Source organism: Galeopterus variegatus, unplaced genomic scaffold (assembly GCF_000696425.1).
Source record: "Galeopterus variegatus unplaced genomic scaffold, G_variegatus-3.0.2 Scaffold925, whole genome shotgun sequence".
Classification (NCBI taxonomy): Eukaryota; Metazoa; Chordata; class Mammalia; order Dermoptera; family Cynocephalidae; genus Galeopterus; species Galeopterus variegatus.
In genome coordinates, this window is record NW_007727036.1 from 132,854 (window position 1) to 151,419 (window position 18,566).

Genomic DNA, 18,566 nt, shown 5'->3' on the forward strand with positions numbered 1-18,566 from the left:
TAGTTGAAGAACAAATTTGTGCGTCCCGCGGCGCGCAGCGGCTGCCGCTGCCATGGACCCTAGCGGCCTGGGAAGCGCCTCTCCCGCAGGTGGGTCACGTTGCTGGCTACTGCCGTGTACCTTGTCCTCTTCAGCCCCCCTCCAGCCCCCTATGCTGGACCCCACTCCCCAGCCCGCCAGCACTGAGATGAAGGGTGCTCGCAAACTCCCCACCTCGCCCCTCTCAGGAAAGGTCACCCAAGGCTGCTGCGATCAGCGGAGCAATTCAGCAAGCTTCTAGCTTCTGCGAGGTTTCCCTCCCATCACTACCCCGGGGTGCGGAGAAGTCCGAAGGAGCAAGACTTAGGGGCCTCGATTGCTCTCCGTATCTCACTTGTAGATCGGAGCAAACTCCTGGCGCCTGTCAGAAGGGCGCCTGGAAGAACGTGGCTTTGGCCGTCTCCACAGTCTCAGATCCGAGGCCACTTTTTGACCGAGAGCTACAGACTTGTCCTGAGATCTGCAACCACTTCCATCCTTGACCTTCACTTAAATTTCCTTTTGCAGTTTAACGACAAATACTGTTTAGAATATAATTTATTGCACAGAGCGAAAAAGCCTTGGTTCCTGTTTGTGCAGAGACAGGTGGAAGGTAGTTTTTTCTCTGGATGGTAATTTGGAAACTCTTTAAAAGATGACTGGTACAGTGGAAAGTTAATTGGATGGAGAATGGGGGAGGAAATGGAGAATTCTATTCCTAGTTCTAACTAGAAGCTCAGCATCACAGCCTCAGTTTCCACAGATTTACAGTATAAGGCTGTTGGGCCGGATGATTCACAAAGTCCAATTTTAACAAGGTGAAGAGCCGTAATTAAAGATGCCTGTAGGCTTGAAGTATGTTGAAAATATTAATGCTACAGGTATAACTGAGTAATCAACTTTTTTCATAATAATGCAGGTTTCAGTTTTTATAAGGAAACTACCAAGCTGTGAAGGAAGAGTCTCTTCCCACAGGAGCATCTTACAGTTCTATCACATTTATCATTCAGAGAATACTCTCAGCTTTCAAAACCATTCTTCAGCCTTGCTATGTGAGCATGTCCTATTCCCTATAAATGGCAGTCATATAAATGTCACTCACATGAAAGAACATTTTTTTCTGATACAGTAGGTATAATTTTATAAAATGGCACATTTATTTGAAGCAGTAACTTTTTTGAAATATGGCCTTCTACAAGGCTCCGAATTTTTCAGAATGCTGTGATTTAGCATGCTATGAGATTCTACCTGCATGTATTCTACCTGCATAGCAAACACAGCCAACCCACAGAACAGGATGAAGCACTCCCTGTTTATCAGGCTTTGAGGCTGTAAAGTGAATGGTACATGTGTACAGAGAAATTGGGTCTTAGCAGTTTCTCCATTTGGCAACGTTTATGGGTCTGCTGAAGTTCACATGGCAACTGGAGGTTCAGAAACCAGACATGCAGGCTTGACCCCTAATTTGAGAACAATTTCCAGACTTTGGCCCTGCTTAAGCTTGCTAACTGTTGTTTAGAAGGAACTAAAATGATTTTTATAAGCCTATTAATAAATTAAAAACCCTGTGTTGCAAACAATTTTAAGAAAAGTAGATGTATTTGTTATTGAATTGTAAAGCTGAAGAAACCCTGAGTGGTCACTCTTCATTGTCTTGTCTCTTAAAAGACTACCCCTAAATCATCCTACCATTCTTAATACCATTATTAAAAGGATATAGATTCTCCTTTTAAAGTCTGAGTAGCTGATTCTGCATTCACTCTCAAACATTCCAGTGTTCAATGATCCTCACATCTAGTTTTCTTCATAATTAATTTATATCTTTTTACCAACTGCTATTTGAAAATCATTTTCTTTGAAAATTTTAAGAAGGCCGATAACCTGCTAGCACGCATGCACACACACACACACACACACAGACAAAACACACTGTAGCCTTTCAAAGCTTGAAGACTTGCTAGTTTTCTCTAGGTTGTCCTCTCAAGAGGAGGTCATTTGTTAAGTGCCTATGTCTGTATCTACCCATAATTTCATGAATCTAGAATAGGCTGTGGATAATAAAGTTGTCTGGATTTTTTTTTTTTTTTTTTTGGTTTTTGTGTTTTCTAATTTAGGCTCAGTAACAGTAGAAATAAGGTTTACAGAGACAAAGCCTCTGACGTTACCTGTTTGACTCTGTTCTTTACGCACCCAAAGAGAATGGTTAATTAGTTAATAATGAAGACTTCTAGAGCAGTTCTACATGACGTGTTAAACCTACTCAAGATATTTTGAATGACTTTTAGGTCATTTCCAAAATGGTTTGAATCAACACTTTTCCCTTTATTGAGAAGAAATCAGTCCTGGAACTAATCAGGCTACGTAAATAATTAAAGAATAATTAATGCTTGAAACAATGCATGTTAAGAAAGCATACTTGGCCTGAATACATAAACAATTTGTTCTTCCAAAATCATTAAGGAATAGAAAACAAAGAATGCTTGTACCGTTTGAAGATCATCTTTCAGAAATATCACTGCAAAAAAGAATGCACTATTCTATTAAAAGAAGTATTTCCAGTCTAATTAACTAGGGAGGACATTGGCAACCTAATCTAAATTCTTCTCTACAACGTCTAGAAGAGGTTATTCAGCCATGTGTGGAGAGATCTTACTGTATTGTACTTTGGCAGTGCATATTTCTGAAAAGCTATTTTGAGAGAAATATGTCTCTTTTAAATGTGGATTATATCATCAATCCTAACAGTAGGATGAAGTAAAGTTTACTTTTTATCTTAAAGGAAAATGTGAGCTAGGGGGAATTTCGAAAAGTTAGAAACCATAGTTCTGAATAAAAAGAAGGCTACGAGGTAACATAATAGAACTATGTAGCACACCTCTTAGAGGGTTGTCAGTAGAATACTAACTAGATAGTCTCTTTAGCCCCAGTACCCAATATTAAAGAAAAAAACTTTGCATTAAGAGCAGCACCAGGGCTCCCAACAGGACTTCAGAGTGCTGATGGCACCAGCACTGTCGAGTGTGGGAGTAGGAGGGGACAGTTAATGACTGACACTGATTATGCACCTGTCATCTATACCTGCTCTTTTTACAGGGTGTGGAAAAAGTTTTGAGCCCAAGTGAAATGGTGGCTGTAGCAATTTTGTATAGACTTTGGTAAACTTTCTTGTCCTGCTTCACAGCAGATTAATGTCCCTCCCCCAGGCTCCGTCCTCTCTGCACCTTCCTCTGCTCTGGCCCTCACACATGCACTGTCACAGCTTGTGTATGTGATTCATCCTTCCCAAGACCAGAACTCCTTGAGGAAAGGGACCATCTAATTTCTCATTTTATCCCTCTTGTGTAGCACCTGGCACAGAAAGGCTGTCCAATAAATTTCTGTTGAAAACATGAAATCTTACCAAGACACTGTTGATGATGCTGATTTTTATTTTTGGAGGATGCTGACCATCAGGGACATAGTAGATAATATGGACACTGCCTGCACTGTGTTAGTTAACAGGGTCAAAGTCCAGATTTTAACTACCTGCCATTAGAGGAGAAGCATGACATTGCTTTGTACTATACAGCTCATATAAAGTAAATCGTTGAAATTACTATAACTATTTTTTAAAACAGAAGAAACTGTAGGCACCTTGGTGCTTCTGCTCATTTCCCTTAATTGTAGTAAACCTACTATGTTGCTATACAGGGTAAGTTTCATAATAAATTTGTAACTATAATACTTTGGATTCTAATTCACTTTAAAGAGTAATATAGGGCCGGCCCGGTGGCGCACTGCTATAGTGCGCCGCTTGGGAAGTGCGGCGGCGCTCCCGCCGAGGGTTCGGATCCCACATACAGACCGGTTCCCACTCACTGGCTGAGCGAGGCGTGGGAGCAACACCGAGGGTTGCGATCCCGTTGCCGGTCCCGGTCTGGTACGGGGGCGACACTGAGGGTTGCGATCCGTTGCCGGACACGGAAAAAGACAAAAAGGAAAAAAAAAAAAAAGAGTAATATAATGTGATGAAGACATTTAACTGAAGTCATGAAGATTGGAATATTGAACTTTTAAAGGTTTTAACTAGTTTAAATAAAACATTTTATTTCTTCTTTTATACCTGGAAGCATGGCATAAGATTTGAAGTCTATTGAAACTATTCAAAAGAACTAAATTATATCAAATCGTTTTTATACAAAAAAAAAAAAAAAAAACTGTGCTTTTATTTTTTTCTCCCATGCCAAAGTACTGAAGTAATTTCTTCATCCTATTCAATTCCCTGACGTAGGTGGTATGGGAAATAGGAGGAAGTTAAGGAGAAAGCAGGTTGCCTCTGGTTTTCCCAGATTGGATCCTCAGCTGTGTTTACCCTACTATTAGGCATGTCTGGAAAACTAGAAGATGTGTATTTGGGGACAGTGGTACACAAAGGGGCCACTGTATTCATCTGCCTTAGAAAACCAAGGGTCTAAAGATATCAGGATTTCAGCCACAATTGTGTTGAAACCATGTGTGGTAAAGAGGGTCTGGGACCTTTATTGGGATAGGGGGCACCACATGGATTCTGTTTTCAAAAAGAATCTAGCAGGCTTCTGAGAAGGGAGGCCCTTAAGAAAAGAGATTTAGGCCGAAGGTGCAGTCAGGATTGAAAAGGTGGTATCATCCTGTCAGTCCCATAATTTTCCCACTTCTTGGGGAGAAGGGGATGAGAAGTAGAGAAGGAGCCAGTGGGGAGCTGGTAAACGGCTCTCAATGAAAAAAAAATGTACCGATTTGTAGCATTTGCTGATTTCCATGGTGTAAAAACTCCCACCATGGCCAATTTCAAGCTCTTCACCGGCAAGCCAGCTCCAGCTGAATAAAAGCTGAGGTTAAAAACCTAGGAATTGGGCCGGCCTGGTGGCGCACTGCTACAGTGCGCCGCTTGGGAGCGCAGCGGCGCTCCCGCCGAGGGTTTGGATCCCACATACAGACCGGTTCCCGCTCACTGGCTGAGCGAGGTGCGGGAGCAACACCGAGGGTTGCGATCCCGTTGCCGGTCCCGGTCCGGTATGGGCGTGACACTGAGGGTTGCGATCCGTTGCTGGACACGAAAAAAGACAAAAAGGAAAAAAAAAAACCTAGGAATTAAAAAGAAGGAGCTGTTTTATTTAAAAAATATTTCTCAACCAGCACTGCTCTCAAGCTTGTATATCAGAGTATAACAAAAGGATGTGGAGTTTCAAGAGCACTTTCTCTGCTGGGATGAGAAATGGAGCAGCTGCAAAACTGGGTTATGCCCAGCAGCTCGATCCTATGGGTCTCAGCAAACACTAGAGGCACTGGGGCCACTGGGGCCCTTTACCTCCCACAGCCAGGTTAGAAGTGGAGAAAATGGTACCCAAAAGATGAAGACTATATTCATATGCACATGTGAACCGCCCCAGGAGATTTCTAAAGATGGTAAGGAGATACTTTGAAGCAGAATGGAGTTCCCCCATCAGCAGGGTTTGGAGATGGAGTCAGATCCACAGAAAAACTTCTCTATCTCCAAACTGAATTATCAATATTTTAGATAATTATCAATTATCTATATTTAGATCATTTCTAGTAGCCTTAATGTGAAGATAAATTACTATTCATAGAAAATTTTATATGAATAAAGTGATTTCAAAATTGTAATTATGGGCTGGCTGGTTAGCTAAAGTGGTTGGAGCAAAGCCTCATAACATCAAGGTCATGGGTTCAGATCCCCATATCGGCCAGCAAAAAAAAAAAAAAAATTTATCCAATCACCTCCTAAATGTCTCTAGTAAGTAAACCTAGGAAAGAAATACCCACTAATTGACACTAAATATTAAGTGGGTTGTTGCAGAGCATCAGATTAAGCAAATGCTTATAGCGCGTACAAAGCCAAATGCCACCAAATTGGTTAGATAGAGTTGTTTTTCTGACAGTGGCAATACACTGTTTCTGGCCCTCATGCGGAATCTTTGATGAGCCACAGATTTATAAGAACTTGTTCAGGTTTTAAAATGTAAATAGAGGTTAAGGTAAACTAAACCAGACATGACTGAATCCCTGACCTTGTTGTCATAAGTCCTGGGCTTTAATCAAATGAACTAACCAGCCTAGACAGCAGATAATGAACTTACATGATGAAATTCTTGGCCGGAGAATCATAAAACAATCTTAATTTATCTTGACAGATGCTGCGGAGATCGAAAAGCGGCAACATGTATTAATGAGATTTTTAACTGAACTAGAATTTCAAGAACTTAAATTAAAAATAAATAATTTTTCTTCTAAATTATAATTAAAATAGATAATATATACCTGCACTACCTTGCTCTCTTCATAATTCATTGGGTGGTAGTAAAATGTTACTGTCAGAATCATTTTAGTCGCAGCACATACCATAGCTAGTTCATAGCTAGTTATTAGTAATTCATGTGGAAGTATACATTTCCATAGAACATAGATGTAGAGGTTATCTCTAAATTATGCGCTTGTGATTTGATCAAACCGTACAAGTTAAGATTACTATTTTCTTTTGTGTCATTCCATTGGCTAGCATAAAAACTAATCACCAGTATATTAGGTTGCTATGAGATACATAACATTTTCTCACAAAACAATTGAAATAATCAGGTTTTCAGCAATCAACCTGCAGTGGTTTCTTTATTTAGAGAAAGAGCTTTAACTAATAGATTTCTGTTAGTCTATGGCTATTATTAACTTAAGAAGTTACTACAACTTATTTTGGAAGTCACAAAATGATGATTTATTATGCTATGAGATTGCTCTATTTTTTACTTAAAGTGATGTGTTAGTAAGAGAATGGGCAGCAGTATGAATTTTAAGAAATGTGCACATCTGATAAATTAAATGTGGGGGTCTGAAAATTAGTTTGGGCAGTATTCTAATATCTTTAACTCATTTTTTTCTTCCCTCTGAGAATATATGTATGTGTGTATAAATATGTGTGTCTGTGTGTGTGTATAAAGGTCAATATATATTTGTATGTGTGTGTGTATATATATATATATATATATGTTTTGTTTTTTTTTACAAATACAAGTTTGGTGTAATTAGAGTTAAAACTTCCAATTGAATTATATTTTAATTTCAGGATAGTTTATCTCAGTTCTGATTGGTATTCAATTTAAAAAATGGATGCTAATACACAGTTTGAAGTTTCTTTCCAGCTGACCTTGTTCCTCTGACCACATTTTCCAATTTTCACTAAATAGAAAAGATATGCAAATATATAAAAGCACCTAGTAATCTTTCATTTCATATGACCCAGCTATGAAATTATTTTAAAATGTCAATAATAGCTTCTTTACTAATCTGGTTGCAAATTAGGCTATTTTAAGTTGAGTGTTTTTATAAGGGCGGCCCTTTATTACCACAGCTAATGCATTTGCACTTGCTTTCCCTTCCGCCTGGAAAACTCCTCACCTGCAAACTCCTTCTCGTCTCTCACGTCTCAGCTTGATTTAGAGTTGCCAGATAAAATACTCGATGCCCAATCAAACTTGAATTTCATATTAAAAGTGAATGGTTTAGTGTGTGTCCCAATATTGCAGGGGATATACTTACACTAAAATATACTCATTGTTTATCTGAAATTCAAGTTTAATTGGACATGATATATTTTTATTTGCTAAATCTGGAAACCTTCTCTTGACTGGCACATCCTTAGAGAGACTTATGCTGACCAATTCTCTAAAATAGACTGCCCCTCTCCCCTCCCAGCATTTTCTTTCATTACCCTTTTCTGTACTCTTCAGAGCATTTACTACCATCTGAAATCATTTTATTTATTATTTAAGTGCATTGTCCAACTTTCTAACAATAATGTAACACATACACACTGTTTTTGAAGCACACAGATTCAGAGTTTTGGCCTGGCAATTTTTAAGGAGTTAACACTTTAAAACCCTGTAAGATATCTGTATTCTTTACATCTTTATCCTCAGCATATACAACAGCATGTGTTACAGAATAGGCAATCAATGAATATTTGGTAGAGAGTGTTAATGTGAAAAGAAAGAAATTGAAAATTATGCATAAATATCACCAGGAATAGAAAAGTATACACTTGTATTTTCAAATAACTTTATATAAACTAAAGATTAAACTGTCCAAAAATCAGAAAAATCCATTGATTATGGGCACATTGATTTTTTTTATATAAACTGTAATTAGTGGTCTTCTGAAACAAAGGTCATCTGGTTTTGCTACAGTAATACATACCTGTCAGTAAAAGAATATGTGCTTGAATATGAGTATGTTTGTTTTCCTTACAGAGCCTTATCTCACTAAATACAGAAATAGCTCAGTGAATAAATTGAATGGGTTCATGTGTTCATGTAAGGTTTTTACATTTTTTAAAATATTTTTTGCTTTCCAGTTGTCCCTGGGATATATTAAAACAAATGCTCTGAATTATAAGAAGGCTGACATAGTTACAGAGCTCCCTCCTGCCCCTTTGCCTTGTGATGAAAGGAAACATTTGATTGATGGGCTTCAGCTCATTACAAATATGTTGTCAAGTCACCGAGGGTTTTCAGGTTAAAATTCAGAAGGAATAATAAAACAGAAGGAAAGCCTTAAAAAGTCCTGTTTATAGGCATCAAATTAAAATGAAAAATCCTGTCACATTTTATCCAGTTTGAAGGTGTTATTTGTATTCCAGCTCTCTGGAAGGTGCTAAGGCAGATCACAGGATCTGTGTGCTACAATGCCAGTGTGGGGGGGTGGGAGGCAAGGGATAGGGGGTCCAGGGGGGAGAGTATCTGAGCAATTCAGGTGTGTGGATGAATAATCATTTTAGAATTTTTAGAATTTTCAAATGGAGAAAGAGGCAGAATGACTTTAATAATGGTTTTATTCAAATGAGTAATGAGATTCTGTGCTGTAGTATGTGAGACTTGCTATTAAAGCATAGATTTGATCAAACTGTAACTCTGTGGCCCTTGGAAGACAACTCTTCATGGTTTCCTTGAGGGAGTCAACAGTGCAAAGCTCACCTGCAGTCTGACACCAAGTCTGGAGTCTGGCATCCCTTGATTCTCTCCCTTGTGAGGCTTGCGCACTCATTTAGTTTGGTTTGCACAAAGATAGGAATTCTAGACTCTCAGCCAAAGATTACTTAAAGGAAAAAAATTGTAAAGGAGGTGAAATGTTTCTGCAACCCTTACAACCTCATCAACACCCTGTTCTTCCTCTGTCTTTCCCCTCCCCACCATCCCTCTCCACAAAAAGAAAAAAAAAAAAAAGATACTCTTACTTTTTTCCATTTCCAGTGATTCTTAACCATGGGTTCTCTTTAGAGTCGCTTAAGTTTGTTTGGTTTGGTGGTTTTTTAACTACAGATACCTGGGCTCTACTTCAGATCAGATGATCTGGAATCTCAGGAGGTGGTTCCCCAGCATTTTAACAGCTACCCAGTTGATTCTAATGTGTGACCAGGAAGGAGACCCACTGTAGCCAGCCATTACTGAAAGCTAATATAAATACTGATAAAAGGTTTAAGGCAATGCTTCTCAAGCTTGATTACACATTAGAATCATCTGCGGAAGCTTCTCCCCCACGGACCCCCCCCCCAAAAAATGCTCAGGCTCTACCCTAGACCAATTAATTCAGACTCTCCAGGAGAATCTGGTCATCAGTTTTTTGTAAAAGCTCCCCACCTAATTCTAATGTGCACCAGGGCTGAGAACCACGGGTTTCTAGTGTGACCCTTTGCAGAGGTATTTACGTTTTCATAAGCCTTAATGGTTTTAATAAGCTGCTTCAGTGACTGAAGAAAAACAGGAATGAGCGGTAGGAAGACGTCTTTCTGTCTGTACCACCACCATGTCCCCTCCCCTTCATACCCCTTCAAGCCAAACTCCATAGACAGGTCCTCCTTAGTGTACTACTTTCTATTACTAAAAATTGTAGATTGGAATGATGATAGTTTTGTCTTTATTGTTGTTTTTATAATGATTATCTCCAAACCTTTTTCATATGAAACTTTTTTTTTTTGCATTCTTACCTTATATAAATATGTAAAATTGGGTGAACTAAGAAACAAGTAAGACTCCTAGTGATGTGTGTGAATAAGACTGAGTCTTTACATAAAGGAATTTATCTTTATTTGTATTTTCTGTGGATTTTTTTTCAGAATAAAATAAATAAAAGGAATTTATGGAAGCTAATTTTTCTTTTCAGGTCTAGTTGCACTAGAGAAAGGGGAAAATTTTCTCCTTTTTCTTCTACAAACTGTATCATGTACATAAGTATTTATATATTTTCCTCTTCATTCTATGAAATCCTTGGCAGAAGCAAATTGTCCATTTTCCAAGTGCAAAAAAAGAAAGTGCTCACTTTTTAGAGGAGATATGATTAGGCTTCTGATCCTTGTTCTTCTTACTAAAAGAAATGGGGAACATGGTCTATTCCAGGGCATGGGGAGAGGCAAAAGGGCCATTTGACCCCAGGCTGCTGATACACAAAAGACTTCAAAATTTGATTTTTATTTATTCTTTGAATTGGGTCTATGTATATAGTCCATTGTATAACTTTAAACTTGGATCCACTTATTAGATATCCACACACTGTTATTAGGCTTTTGTATGAATTAGTATTCTAACATAGCCTATATTTATCTCCTAAATCAATTTGCATTGTATATTTGGAATATTAATATTTTAAGTATAAGCATTAAAATAAATGATTTTTTATATACACAGTTTAGATAAGATTATTCTAAAATTTATATAGAAAGGAAAAGAAACTAGAATAGTTGTAATAGTTTTGAAAAAGAATGCAGTGGGAAGAATCATTCTACCCCATTTTAAGACATTATACAGCCAACAACACTGTGTTATTGGCAGAGACATAGACACATAGATCAATGGAACAGAATAGAAAGCCCAGAAATAGACTCACACCTTTATGGACAACTGATTTTTGATAATGGTACGAAAGCAATTCAATAAAATAAGGATAGTTATTTCAACAAATGGTGAAGGAGCAATTAGAGATTCATAAGCAAAAAAAAAAATGAACCTTAACCTAAATCTTAAACTTTATACAAAGATTAACTAGAAATGGATCATGGACTTACATGTAAAATGTAAAACTTTTAGAAGAAAATATTCGGGACTTAGAGCTTCATGAAGAGTTTTTAGACAAGACATTAAAAGCACAATCGATAAAGAAAATCGTTAAATTGGACATTATCAAATTTAAAAACTTTTGTTGTATGAAAGACTCTATTAAGACATGAAAAAAAAAAGCTGCTGTCTGGGAGTATATATTTGCAAATCACATATCTGACAAAGGACTCATATCTAGGATATATAAAGAATTGTCAAAACTTAATAGTTAAAAAAAAGTCCAATTAGAAAATGAACTAAAGACATAAAGAGACTTCTCACCAAAGAAAACATACGGAGGCAAATAAGCACATAAAAAGACATCCAACATCATTAGCCATTAGGGAAATGCAAATAAAACCACAATGAAATATCAGAATGGCTAAAATAAAAAATAGTGACACTCATAAATTGCTGGTAGGAATTTAAAATGGTACAGCCACTGCGGAAAATAGTATGGCAGTTTTTTATAAAGCTAGATATACACTTACCATACAACTCAGCAATTGCACCCCTGGGCCTTTATCCCAGAGAAATGAAAACATATTTTCACACAAAAACCTTTACGTGAATGTTCATAGCAGCTTTGTAATAGCCAAAACTGGATACAACCAAAATGTCCTACATTAGATGAAGAGTTAAACAACTGTAATACATCAGTGCCATTGAATACTACTCAGCAATAAAATGGAAAAATTATTGATTTGGATGGATCTCAAGGGCATTAAGCTGAATGAAAAAACGCCAATCTCACAAGGTTTACGTGCAGTGTGATTTCATTTCTGTAACATCCTCAAAATGACAAAATTATATAGAGAGAGGACAGATTAGTGGTTTCAGGGGGTTACGGTTGACTGTGGGGAGGGGGAAGTGTATGGTTATGCTGAGACAGCATAAGGGAGAACTTTGTGGTGGTAGAATAGCCTGTGCCCTGATTGCAGCAGTGAGTATGTGAATCTGCACACGAGATAAAATGACATAGAAATGTATATGCACATTGTACCAGTGTCAATACCCTGGCGTGGGTATTGTAATAATGTTTGCAAAATGTAGCCATTGCAGAAAGCTATGTGAAGGTACACAGGGACCTCCTGTACTATCTTTACAACTTCCTGCGAATCTATAGTTATTTCAAATAAAAAGGGGTTTTTTGGTTGGGTTGTTTTTTTAATAAGCATTGATTTGTTAAGTATAAGCATTTAAACATATGATTTTTGTAATCCTGTTTGTACAGTTCCACGTTTTTAATATGCTGGAATCCTCAAAAGCTGGAAGTGACCTGGGTCTCTCTGACCTCTGACCTCTGGGAGGTGGGAGAAGTAAAACACACAAGCCAGACTGGACCTAACATCTTCCTGGGGGGCCTAGTTGGGAACATCCAGGAAGAATGCAGCCTCAGGTTCCCAAGGCCTGGAATGGGATCTGCAGACAGAGGGAGATGATGGGCAAGACTCTTCTTGACCCACACTGGTCCTGCTCATGTGCCACCCATGCGTGTGCACGCACACACACACACACACACGCACACACACGCACACACTCTCGGGCTTCTCAGTGACAGCTGCTACGGTGGCTTTCACAGTCATCTTTACCACCTTTGCATCTGGATCACTGGTTGCTAATCCCTAATCTATATAAACACACTTTGTTGGATCATTTTACCTCTCTTGGCTGTCCTCTCAAGGAGCCTCTCTGGAAGATGCTTCCGTAAGAAGCAAAATCAGTCCTGGAGATTTTCCAAACCAAGAGATATTCCTGTCATGTTTTCTGTTATATAGCTAAGGTTTGTAGAAACCCAATGAGGCTGAAGGAAGGAGAGAAGACCACTATGTTATGTTTTAACTATTTTAACCCATCTGTCCCTTAATAATTCTTCCTGCTTACCATCTTTCTTATTATTTTCTTTATTCCTTCAATTCTGCATCCAAGAGTTAAGTAGGACTAGGAAATGTTTTTAAGCCTTTGAACAAGAAACCTTACTACCTCCATGAATCCATGTTTACACATAGCAATTTTGAGTTAAAAAAGAAGTCTGAAATGGGTATAGTCACTATATATATATACTCTTACTCTTATGTATATATATATATATACATACATACAGTGCTTGTACTTACTGGAAAATGCACCCTCAGCTTGATCTCCCTTGTGGTTGAGAGTATGCAAACATCCCATTTTTACAAACTCCTATTATTAGGATGTTTTTCCAGGAGTTCAGAATTAAATTCTTACCAAGAATTAGTTTTTCTTTTTTACATGTTATTTTTTTCTTCATCCTAATTATGATAGCCTTAAGTCTGATAATATTTTTTCTTAAAAAATGATTAAAATATTTTATTATCCTGGGTTATCATGCAAGCAGAGATTGTAACAAAGGCTTGTGTACAGATAGTTAAGGAAGTGATTCCAGGGAACTAGGAGTGAGCAGCGGGGGACATAGCCAGGGAACATGGGAAAGGCCGTAGAAGCGCAGGTCAAGTTGGCCACTGCTACAGAGACTGGTGCTCTGATCAACTGAGACTTTCTGAGGAGCCTTATGAAATATGTCAGAGCTGTGTGCCAGAAGGCCGAGGAAGCACTTATCCATGGAGTCCTGCTCGTCATTGGTCTGTGGTGCCCCTATGGGTTGTTCATGTCTAAATGCTAAACAGGCACAGGTCTCAGAGGAGCCCCAGGACAAGAATCAAGAGAGACAAGATGTGGGTCCCCAAAGTAAGCCTCTGTTAGGCAGTGGAAGCTGAACAGAGCTCCTAACTGCCCGGAAACTGGAAATAGAACCAGGGGATTTAGAATGGAGCTCAAGAGGTAGCCAAAATATTATCAACCTTTGAATTTCCATAACTTACACAAAGAGCAACTGCCCAATGAATAACTATATTTCTTTCTATTAAGTCAACCAGTGATATCTTAATATCTCCTTACCATTTTTGCATCTTCAATTTGTTCAGTGATGTCTCTGAGGTTTTAAGATTGAAAATAAAGTTTAATGGTTGGGGTAACAGCCCAACTACATTACATTGAATTGCCAAGCTACATTTTAAGAGGGAAATATTAAAATGTGAAAGAATTATAAATGAGAGAAGTTTACACTTGAGCTATTTTTACATCTGTGTTTTGACAAATTTCTATGCTCTGAAGCCATTTCATATGGGGTTTTCTTTATAAGAAATAAGTAGGAACAGTAAGAGCTTCTTAAGAGTCATTGAACTCTAGTTGCAATAATTTTTACATATTTACAATAATGACAATTATATAAGCATAATTAACCCTTAATTTATAGAATTCATATAAAGATTACAATTACTAGATAATTAATAGATTATATTGATTAGATAATTAATATATTACTAAAGAATCTATTAATTGCCAGTTTATTGGGTATTTACTATGCCTGAAGAACTGTATGAATTAATGAATTAATGGATTAATCTAATCCTCATAATATGTCTCAAGTAGGTATTATCAGTTTCTCATTTTAAACATGATGAAACTGAGGCACAAAGAGTTTGAATAACTTGCCCAAGGTCACATTGCTAGTAAAAGGTGGAGCAAAAAAATTGTACCATGTAGTCAATATCTTAATTTTTTTAAAAAGTTTATGGCAGGTTAAAGTAAATCAATGTAGTGGCCAAATAGTCAAAATGATGTCTATAGCATCTAGAATCACAATCTCTTTGCAATGATTAAAATAATCCAAATGAGAATATTTCAATAAAGAAATAGTCCATCTGATTACAGGACTCAGGAAACCACGTTTTTATTTTGCTTTTATATGTTCATTCATTGTGAGAAAGGGAAAAGAAATATGTCAGGATAAAATAACTGAGAAAAAGTGAGGGCCTAGGCAGTCAGACATTCTTTCAACACACAAACCAGTTCTACAGAGAAGAATGATTAAGGCATCATTTGGCAGTTTGAGGGTTCGAGTTATAAAACTAATTGTTACCTGATTAGCAACTAACCAACAGAATGTAAATTGCTGTACTAGTTTACATTTGTAGATGCTACTAAGAACTTTTCAAAGGTGTATCTGTGTTTGCATATGAAGGGCCCTGATCATCTACAGGTGCTTTCCCATATGTGGTCATGACCTTCTCTGGCACCCGTTCAGGATATCCAGTCACCAGCTGTTTTATAAAAGGATTCAGTCATTGTGTTTAATTAGACTATTCAGAGTTTCTGCAGAAGAACAGGAAAGTCCTGTATGTCTTGTCCCTTTCTCGCATGACTTTTGCCTACCTACGAAGCCCGTATTATCAGCTTGTGATATAAGTACGCAACTTTGAAAAAGCTCAGATAGAAATACAAGTGTTTTTCCAAAGGCTAAAATGGAAAGGGCAAATTTCTGAAACCCCAGTAAAAAGGTGCACACTTCATATATGCTATGCAATCTGCATTAAATTCACCATGTTACGATTGAATGGTAATTATGTCTGGTTTGAAAAATCAAATTCACTCAGTTTTACTTTCAACCCATTTGGGTGAAAGTAGTAATGTCCTTACAATGTCCTCCCCCACTTCTTTCCTTCTCCCTTACTCTTCCCCATCGGTTACTCTTTAATCATCCAGTCTCCTCTTTATTTATCTCACGGTGTGTCTGGCCCATAGAGTGAACACTGCTACTTCCAACTCCTACATTCCTTCCTTCTAATATTACTCAACAAATATTTATCAACTGCCTAGTCTGTCATAGTCAGTGCTCTTCCCAGCACTGAAGACACACCTCCCCGCTTCAAAAAAAAAAAAGAGATTAATTGAAAGCTTAAACTAAATGTTGGGAAGAAAAGAATTTTGAGAGAAATTCAATACTGAAAGAGAAATAATACTCTTCAAAAATATACATGGTAACCTAGATTATTGTATTTGATCATAGAAACTTTGTTTTTGATTTAAACTTTGCAAATATTAAAAAAGTACTCGGAGGGTACTTCAAAAAACTCATGGAAAGATTTATATTACCTTAATACTATTTTTCCATGAACTTTTTGAAGTATCCTCATACAGTCACATAGTTCATAACAATATCTCAGTTTAGTTTTAACTTGTGTTTCTTTTATTTTGGGTAAGATTAAAATCTATATTTCTTTAGGATAAACTGTCAGCTCATATTTTTTGCCCAATTTTCTAATAGACAATTGTTTTTTTCTTATTGATTTGTGTGAGTTGAAAATATTTTTCCCAGATTGTTGATTATCTTCTGACTTTGCTTACAGTGGCTTTTGCTTTGCAGGAGTCATTTATTTTTATGTAATTACATTTTATTCATCTATCCTTTAATGATTTAGTAATTAAGAATAAGGTCTTCTCCCTTTAAGGTGGACATTTCATTTTTTAAAAAAATTTAAACCTTGATGTATTTAGAATTTACCTCGGGGTGGAGTATGAGGTAGAGATTCGGGTTTTTCTTCCAGTGTTAGCTATTGAGCAATCCATTTTTTTCTCATTAACTTGAGATGCCATTTTTGTCAAATGTGTTTGGGTGCATTTCTGGATTTTTTTTACTCTAATCCATTGAACTTTTTCTATTTCTTTTATAGTACCACAATATTTAATTATTTTAGCTGTATAATATTCTCAATATTTAATAGGACTGGCCTGCAATTCATTACCCTACTTTTCAGAATTTATGGGTTAAATTAGGAAAAACTGACATCTTTGTGAGGCTGAGCCTTCCCATGTAAGAACATGCTACACATTTCCACTCATATAAATATCTTCTCTGATTTTTAAGAGTATTTAAAAGTTTTCTTCATATAGATCTTGCACATATCTTGCTACCTTGCTACATATTGTCTCTATCTTGTTGCAGCTATAACGGTCTTTTCTTCTATTAAATATTATAACTGGTTTGTTTTTAGAATATATGAAGAATGTTGATTTTAATTGGTTTCCCAGGCAAGATGTTGAATTGTTTTTGTATGTATGGTACTTTTTCTGTTGACTTTTTTGGGTTTTCCAAGTCTACAACTTGATCGTCTGCAACCTCTTTTGAATTTCTATACCTCTCATTTCTTTCTCTTGTCTAATTGTGTTAGCTAGAACCTCCAGGACAATAACGAAAGTGATCATAGCAAACGTATTTGTCTAGTTTCTGACTTTATTGGGAATGTTTCTAGTAATTCTCTTTTAAGCATGATACTAGATTTTAGGTTGAGATAGATACTTTTTGTATGTTAAGAAAATATCTACCTGTTACTCTTTTACTATAAATCAAGAATAAATGCTGCATTTTAACATTTATCCATTTAGCATACATAGATTTGACCATATTTTTCTCCCTAAATCTTCTAATATGGGAAGTTACATTAATAGATTTTCTAATACCGAATTTAAGAACTAATCTTTATATTCCCAGAATAAGTCCCATTTAATCATTGTTCACTTCTTCATAAACTGCTGGACTGTTTGCCAATGTTTTATTTAGGATTTTCATATCACTAAACATAAGTGAATTGGTCCATAATTTCGTCAGTATTGCATTCTTTGTCAGAGTTTGTTTGCTCTGGGAACTTTTGGAACTATAAGTGTTCAATAAATGCAATATCATTGTAATTTATGTCCATAGTTTAAAATATCCACCAGTAAGTGTCTTGGTTTTTTAGTTTTTCACCAACGATTTTGTTAAATAAGACACACATGAAAATATATATGACAATTTTTACTCCTCCCAAATTGGGGGAATATACTTGAGATAATTAGAAGATTAGAACATCAGTTTATTATACTATTTTCTGGATATAATTGTCATTAATTTTTCCATGCTCAGAGCATTCATGTTTTATTGGGCTTTTGTCTTATTATTTTTCAGTTATGGAGAAAAATGGTACAGATGCATTTCCTCTTACTATGAATTCTTCAGTAAAGCAAGAGACTATATGTATTTTTGGAACTGGGGATTATGGAAGATCCCTGGGATTTAAAATGCTCCAGTGTGGCTTTTCTGTTGTGTTTGGAAGTCGAAATCCCCGGATGACCAGCATACTGCCCAGTGGTGCAGATGTCTTGAGCTATTCAGAAGCAGCCCAGAAGTCTGACATCATAATCGTAGCAATCCACAGAGACCATTATGATTTTCTCACAGAACTAATTGAGGTCCTCGATGGGAAAATATTGGTAGACATCAGCAACAACCTCAAAATCAATCAGTATCCAGAATCTAATGCAGAATACCTTGCTCAGTTGGTGCCAGGAGCCCATGTGGTTAAAGCATTTAACACCATCTCAGCCTGGGCCCTCCAGTCAGGAGCGCTGGATGCAAGTCGGCAGGTAGGATTCAATGAATTTGCACTCTATCTTTAAAAAGTGAAGCTTTTAATGTGCACTTACCTCAAACATTCCAAAATACAATTCCAAAATAATATGCCCACTAAATATTTCATTTTGCTAATATGTGCCATGAATAATTTTCTTGAGTTTGACTAAGTAGGGTAGCCA

The 18,566-nt window shown here is 36.9% G+C and overlaps 1 protein-coding gene across 1 annotated transcript in view; it reads left to right on the forward strand.

The window, feature by feature from the left end:
* The first annotated feature begins 30 nt into the window (after positions 1-30).
* STEAP4 (STEAP family member 4) overlaps positions 31-18,566 on the forward strand; it is a 29,196-nt gene continuing 10,660 nt past the window's right edge. Inside the window, 2 exon segments of the mRNA XM_008573468.1 lie at positions 31-89; positions 17,941-18,398. Of these exon segments, the coding sequence (XP_008571690.1) occupies positions 53-89; positions 17,941-18,398 (495 nt within the window). The 5' untranslated portion in view covers positions 31-52.